Source organism: Octopus bimaculoides, chromosome 2, assembly GCF_001194135.2.
Source record: "Octopus bimaculoides isolate UCB-OBI-ISO-001 chromosome 2, ASM119413v2, whole genome shotgun sequence".
Lineage (NCBI taxonomy): Eukaryota > Metazoa > Mollusca > Cephalopoda > Octopoda > Octopodidae > Octopus > Octopus bimaculoides.
Genome location: NC_068982.1, coordinates 131,878,083 through 131,886,503, shown reverse-complemented (window position 1 = coordinate 131,886,503; position 8,421 = coordinate 131,878,083). Strand labels below are relative to the sequence as shown.

The following is an 8,421-nucleotide window of genomic DNA, read 5'->3' as shown; positions in this document are numbered from 1 at the left end:
TATATATATATATATATATATATATGTATGAATATATATATATGACGGGCTTCTTTCAGCTACCGTCTGCTAAACCCATTCACAAGGCTTTGGTCGGCCTGAGGCTATAATAAAACACATTTAGCCAAGGTGCCATGCAGTGGGACTGAACCCGGAACGATGAGGTTGGGAAGCAATCTTCCTACCACTCAGCCATACCTATGTATATATATAAATCTCTTTATTGCCCACAGGTGTCTAAACATAAAGGGAACAAACAAGGACAGACAAAGGGATTAAGTCGACTACATCGACCCCAATGTGTAACTGGTACTTATTTAATCGACCCCGAAAGGAAGACAGGCAAAGTCGACCTCGGCGGAATTAGAACTCAGAACGTAAAGACAGACGAAATACCGTTAAGCATTTCAGCCAGCGTGTTAACGTTTCTACCAGCTCGCCGCCTTGATATATATAAAGGGTAAATACCCCTTCGGTCACAAGCGACCATGGTTTTTCACCAAGAAAGTTCTCCGAGGTCAAGTCCAGAAAAGGTAGCTTTTTGTGGAAGATCTGCAATCGCCCATGCATACCAGTCTCCCTTCTCCACGCCACCGATGTTGTCCAAAGGAAACGCAAAGCCAATACAGCTCGGCACCAGTAACGCCGCAACTCATTTCTACAACTGAGTGAGCTGGAACAACGTGAAATAAAGTGTCTTGCTCAAGAATACAACACACACCCCGGTCTGTATACACACACACACACACACACACACATATATATATATATATATATATACACGATGGTATTCCACATAGTTCCCTCAACCAAATTCACTCACAAGAAGACACTTACCCTAAGTACTGCACAGTGAGACTGAACCTGAAACCATTTTATTTCTAAGTGAGCTTTTCAACCACAATTGCTACTTTATGTGAGGAATTATCGGGGCAAATTATTTAGCACTTCAACCAATTGTAAACAGAAATAATGACTAAAAACAAAAGTAGGTCATTGCTCTTATGTAATAGGAACATTTTGTCAATAGTGCGAAGTACAAGTGTTCCTAATGGTATACAGAAAGCAACGGGAATATTTCCAGTAATCAACCCCAGTCCAGACTATACCGATGACTTATTTAGATTATGATATTTCTACGCCTTAAAGCAACGAGATGGCAGAATCGTAGCACGCCGGGCGAAATGCGTAACATTTCGTCCGTCTTTACGTTCTGAATTCAAATTCTGCCGAGGTCGACTTTACCTTTCAACCTTTCGAGGTAGCTAAAATAAATACCAATTGAGCGCTGGGCTTGATGTATTCGACTTAACTTCTTTCCCGAAATTGCTCAACATGTGCTAAAATTTGAAACGGATATTTTTATACCTTGGTTCGTGTGTTATGTACCATGATTTGTGTACATCTCACTCTCAATCCTTTAACTTCGAAATTAGAATTCATGTTTATCCTAGTAATGACGTTAAATATTTATCAAAAACTTGAACTGGTATTTTCTTCAAGTCACATTGCATCTAAACTTCATATGCTTCAGAAAAAATAGTTTCCAACCAAAACATTCTTCAAAAAAAGATCGGTATAAAAAATTGCTTTCTGTGGTTAGGGATGATGAAATTGTAAATAGGTATTTCTGGTTCCCGCAATAAATGATTTAAAACTTTCCACATTGAAGTCTTCTTGCATATGTAGTCATCTCTCTCGCAGGTACGAGAGATTCCACGTCGAAATATTTGGGGGCGAACGATCGAAATTGATCTTGGATAATGGTGATGCACGTTCTCACTCCACCCGAGGTAGATGTCCATGCGAAATAATTCATTGATTTATAATTGGTTGCCTACAACATCAGCTTGAATGATTATGCAAACGAAAAGGCAGTGATGATGGTGACGACGAAAATGAAGATGATAATGATAATAATGATGATGACGACGACGACGCCGGCAACGATGATACTGGTGGTGGTGGTGGTGGTGGTGGTGGTGGTGGTGATAATGATAACGACGATGGTGATTGATATATGCCTAGCAAGACGGAAAGTTCAACTAACTTATCTTTAATAACAGCTTCTCTGAAGTGGTTTCTTAAGTGCGCGCAGAGGGAATAAAACGCTTTGACATATTTTATTACCTAAACCATCATCGAAATCATTAACATCATTACCACTACCGCTGTATTCATCATCATCATCATCACCACCATCATCATCATCGTCGTCGTCGTCGTCTTCGACTTCGTCGTCGTCGTCGTCACAATCATCGTTGTCGTCCTCTCTCAGCCCACAACCTTCTACTCCCACCGCTACTTCTTTTCCCATGCATTATTTCGCCCCCACTTCGAGAAAAGCTAGACGCTTTAACCCTTAAGTCTACATTAACCCTCCGTGTTAAGTCTACATTAACTACATAGTCTTACCGAAATATTGTGGGAAACGGTTTTCATAACCAGAAGAAAGGTTTTTGCGGTTCGGCCACCTCTTTAACACACACACACACACACACACACACACACACACACACACACACACACACAAACACACACACACACACACACACACACACTCACACACACGCGCACGCACGTATGCACGTACGCACACAGACAAGCAAGCAAGAACGTTCATTCACATACACATGAAATCACACTCACACACATTCATCAACACTTGCTCCCTTTTTTCTTTCTCCCTCCCTCCTTCCCTCTCTCACATCCATATAAATATAAACATAGAACTCGTAATTTAGGAGACAGGCAGATCTGAAACAGACCCATAGCAGAGAAAGCGTGTCATAGATGAAGACGCGAATGGCGGCGAAACGATTTGAAACACCTGAAACACGATTGATTAATTAACCGAAAGATTCACCAAATAATCGATTAGTTAATTGGCTAAATGGTAAACTAACCGACAAATAATAATAAAATGAAATAAAATAGAACCAATGCGCGTGTTTTTTTTATTGGCATAACAACCCTCCCCTGAGATATAACAAAACTCCTTTCAACTCACGAGTTCACAACAATATATAACTTAGTTTTATTTGTGCACCTTGCTTAACTAAGTTAAGGAAGGTGCACAGCTACTAATGGCACTCTAGGCAGAGCTGAAATGCGCAGCATAAACAGCTGTTCTTTCTCTTTTAGTCTGCAAGCACACTGTGTATACAGGCGTGCCGCTTACATTCGTTGTAACATAAGGTTTTGGTTGAAAATCTGTAAATATTTTCTGTTGTAAAGATATATATACATATATGTGAGTGTGTATGTGTGTATGTGTGTATACACACATGCATGCATATATGGGTACAGACGTCACCAACGGTGCAAATAACATACACACGAGAGATAGATACAAGACGTGGACAATAATTACAGGACAAAAACGAGTGAAATATGTAAACAACGAGAAAAATGGAAAACAAGACAAGTTAACACAGAAAAAGGACCCTTCATGACTTGTCGGCTCTCTCTCTCTCTCTCTCTATCTATCTATCTATCTATCTATCTATCTATCTATCTATCAATCTATCTATCTAGAGAGGTTTTGGTATCCAGAAGATCCAAATGGCAGGTAAGGCTATGTAATTGCTACGGAAGGACCTGCACACTGTCCATTCGTAATAACAAAATATGAGATCCTATCGGAACTTACATACCATGGACAAGAAGCCTTTTTACCTATTCTACACAACGCATTCCTTGGATAATGGAACAGCAAGTTTAACATCTAACATATATCTTTATTTTTATTCTTATATTTCCCTTTATATTTCCTGTATCATCTCTCCCTTTCCAAAATAAATTCTTATATTGAACTCTACTATTTCCTTCTATTTAACTCCCTCATATCGTCCCTTTATTTCCTTGAAACAACTGTTAGACTACCCTTCTCTTTATAAAATGTCCAAGAAATTTCACAGCTGAAATAAACATTAGAAGCTGCAGTGGCTGCTCAGAGGTTTTGCAAGCTCTTCTACATTTATTGCAATGCTGCAAACCCATCCGTATCGTCAGAAGGCATCTCAGAGTCATAAGCAAACACAGATATGTTGCGCCATGCGTGATCCCTTTGTTGATATGTATATTCTTTAGCAAAAAAAATCAGTATTAGTGCCAAAAGCAATCTTTATATCCAATTAAATGTGAAATTCTTGTTAGAACACTGAATAGTTCGTTATTAGCCTGGAGAGAACCTCTCACATAGGCGCTTCATGCATAAAAGCACGCGCATAAATCGTAGCAGACGAGAATCATCTGTTGTGATTGCAGGAACTCTCTAGATTCGCATATACATATATTTAACATACATACATCTAACATACATACATATGTATATATGCATGTGTATGTACGTACGCACGTACGTATGTATGTATGTATGTATGTATGTATGTATGTATGTATGTATGTCATTATTCAATTTTATTTCAAGATTTCTTGCCAACAGAGAAAGAGTCGATTTCTAAACTATACCCAAGGCTCCTTCAGTGGAATTTCAGCATCAACAACAGGCTATGTATGTATGTATGTATGTATGGATGTATGTATGTATTTACTCTTTTAAGGAGAATATGTTAAAACAGAACTAAAAACAAAATTGGTTCCCAAAATAACACCCCACGGAAAGCGACTAAATCCATGAGGGAAGCCATAGCACGCATATTGCAATCTATTGCTTGGACCTTGTGATCTTCTACGGACAATGAACGCTCTGCTTGGGATGAGAGATCAATCCATGGCAAGAAACTTTACTCACCAACAAACCTGTTGCCTGAACACATGTTTCAATCCAATCAACACAAACAACTTATCCCTCTTTACAGGCATAGCCCTGCTCATATCTGAATGAAAGTAGCTCGTTGAAAACAACTGGGGAGGGAAATACGATAATACAAAGCTAGTTGTATAATATAAGCATGAAAGGTACATAATATGTCTTGGAGCTTTGTCACTCTTATAAACGAATATTTCCAGAACGGTTGCAAATTCTTCTGTGCTGCAAAACCTTTTTATAAAGATGAGCTTTAGATAAACGTGAAAGATCGTAATGTAAAATATTTTCCAACAGAAAACAAAACTGAAAAAATCCTAAATGGAAATGCCGAATTATAGAGAAACGTTCCTTGAAAATGAGATACCTTTAAAATGCATGATCTGTCACACTGAATTTATCACAGCAAAATCGGCGATGCATGGCAGTCACGTAGAATCCATTGAAAATTATCATGCTGTGACACAGCAAATCATTTCATCATCTCCTCTTAAAGAAGAGCACAGCACTCTCAAATATATTTGGAAATCGAAGGATTTTAGGAGAAAATATAAATATACGATTAATTCCAGTCAAGGAATAAATGTTTTAAAAAAAAAACACAGACAAAATAATGTGAAATTTATCATTAAAAAAACGTCCATTTTATCCATAACTCCCTTCCCCATCCATGCCAAACCAAAAGAGAAAAAACCACAAATTTAATTCAGTTTGTTCCTAAATGAAGCGATTTTTCTTTCGTGGACTTTAGAAAAGTGAATTTTGTTGGTACAAAACGTCTAGCATTTACGATGTCTAGTATAAATGTCACGTGATTATAAACGTCATGAGTCGGTTAATTGTTATTGCTACAATTGACATATGTAGTACAGTAACTTGGACAAAACAGATTGCAAAAATTTTCAGATATATGTTTACATCCCTATTTACCGTGCACATATGGGCAAAATTTGAATCCAGAACGATAACAGCTGGAACAAATACGGTAAGGTATTTTGTCCGACGTTCCAATGATTTTGCGAACCCTTACACAAGTAAGTTTGTAAATAATAAAACCATCAATATAGTGCAATAAAAATAGCATCTCACTTCAAAACAGAAAATATCAGTTCATACTACATGTGTATTGTATCATATTATACTCATTAAAGTATTCGCTATTCATTTATAAACGGGTAAAGCTCCCATTCGGTGATGAATGACCATGGAATTGCACCTAGAAAATTCCTCTCCGAGGAACAAATCTGGGAAAGGTTGTTTGTAGAAGACCAGCAGTTTCCCAAATATACCAACCTACCCTCTTCATGCCATCAATGTTATCTAAGGGAAAGGCAAAGACCGATACAGCTTGGCACCAGTGACGCTGTAGTTCAATTCTACAGATGAGTGAACTGAAGCAACGTGAAATAAAATGCCTTGCTCAAGAACACACACACAGCTCGATCTTAGAATCGAACTCACTATCTCATGATTGTGAGTTCGACGCTCTAACCACTGAGCCATACACTTTCACTTATTCAATTATACAGCATTTATTTTTTTTTCTACTCTAGGCACAGGGCCCGAAATTTTGGGAAAGGGGTCCAGTCGATTAGATCGACCCCAGTACGCAACTGGTACTTAATTTATCGAGCCTGAAAGGATGAAAGGCAAAGTTGACCTCAGCGGAATTTGAACTCAGAATATAAAGACAGACAAAATACCGCTAAGCATTTCGCTCGGCGTTCTAACGCTTCTGCCAGCTCGCCGCCTTATTATACAGCATTTATTAATAAAACGATAGCTATTGCTTTGTATAAATACCTACTTTGTAAATCTGTGTTTCTCTAACATTTTATCAACTAATTATTATTTTCTTCTGCTTTTTTTATATTTGCAAGACTCACAATGGGCCCTTGTGTTGCCATCAAAATTGGTCTTTGTTATTGACCCATGACTAAAAATGTTTTATTCTCTACTTTTTCTAATAACATGGTAATTTTCAGGGATCTTTTCTGTTTGGCAGCCAGTTTTCAGTTTCTTCAACTCTTATTCGAATTAATTTCATATTAGGTGTATTGGTGTAGTTTTGTATGGTAACCATTGACATGAAATTCATTTCACCATAAATCAATAAATAAAGAGTTAATAGTTTTTAAATTTTGAAAATTTTGGGTAATTTTAGCCAATCGAAAACCACAGACATATAGGTGCCTGTTTCCATAGTAACAAGCCAAGCTGTTACCAAGTTGCTTACCCACGCGGTCATTTTCACTTATTAAATGCTTAAATCACATGATGTATGAGGTGGTCATGAGGTGTGCTAAAAATAATAGCTAAATAGGTTTTGGATCACGCACTAATTTTTTTTCTTGCATAATCGTATGAATTCCCTTGTGTAAAATACAAATTCGCAAAAGTTCCCTGAAAAATCAAAAAATACATAGAGAAAATTTATGAAGAGTTACGTGGCGTACTCAAAGTAGCATTCCGCCAATATTTCATTTGTTTACAGTTGACAACACGTACAGTCACGCACAAAATAACAGCTTCCAAATCCTGTTTACTGACTGGGTAAAAATAATTTGTAACTTTTTTAAAGAATTTCCTGGAAAAGTGAATTAGCCCTTGAAATTCAGTGTGGGAAATCACACCCATACACCAAATTTTAAAATTCACTAAACTTTAAAATTTCCACAGGTACAGTCAAACAGAAAAGATCCCCATTGACAACAACAAGAGTCTATCATTACTAGTAGGAAATAACAGAGAAATTTGTTTTCAAAATATTAAAATTTACTTACTGTATCATCTCTTAACATCCGAATAGCGGTGTGATAATTTTGCCTTTCTTCGTCAGTTAACATTCTGTATTCTTTACGAATCCTTTTTGAAGAAGCATTTCGAGCTTCGGCAGAAAATCGATCAATCAACGAATTAATATAATCTCTTCCTCGTACGTCGGCCCACAAGCTAATTTTAGGTTCAGTGCTTTGAGCTTCTGCGACCTTTTTGTTTAAGTAATATTTCAGACACAAAGATAACCATTCTTGTTCGGAGAATTGTGAATAATTAATGGCGTTCTTCTTCAAGCAGTCTTCCAGTTCTTTTGAGGAACTAACTGCTACTTCTGCTACAGTAATCTTAAAGGTAATACTAAGAAGAAGTAGGAACAGAGTGAAGCACTTCATTGTGGTGTTTATACAATTTTTGGTACCACCTGTAAAAAAATATATGTACATATGTTTCTATTATGTTTCTGTTTTATCTTATTTTATTTTTACATCTATATTTCAATCAATATTGGAATGTAGTAAGTGTTTATTTTTAGTATTGTTTTTTTTCTTATAATTTTTATTGATTTAAAGGAAAATTGCTCAATGTGTTCGAGGGCTTTCCTAGACTGGTGAGATTAATGCATTAATGCTCTTCTTGAACCTTTGTGAGTCAACACTTGTGGGAACAGCACGGAAAATTCCATTCTGAGAAGGAAAAACTTGGCGTTGTGATTAGCGCGGGGCCTGGGAGTAGGTGGACTCAACGAGTAACATGAGAAAAGAAGAGAAATAATTACGATATGTTATGAGCCCAGACAGATCTGAGGACCGATGGTCATTATAGATGCGTTTGAAAAGCCAGAGAGAGGAAACTGTTCACTCGTGAACCAGAGA

The 8,421-nt window shown here is 37.2% G+C and overlaps 1 protein-coding gene across 1 annotated transcript in view; it reads right to left on the bottom strand.

Moving 5' to 3' along the window:
* LOC106867965 (uncharacterized) overlaps nucleotides 1-7,941 on the bottom strand; it is an 11,919-nt gene extending 3,978 nt beyond the window's left edge. Inside the window, exon 1 of the mRNA XM_014913047.1 lies at nucleotides 7,555-7,941. Within this exon, the coding sequence (XP_014768533.1) occupies nucleotides 7,555-7,941 (387 nt within the window). The remainder of the gene's footprint in view (nucleotides 1-7,554) is intronic.
* Nucleotides 7,942-8,421: the final 480 nt, after the last annotated feature.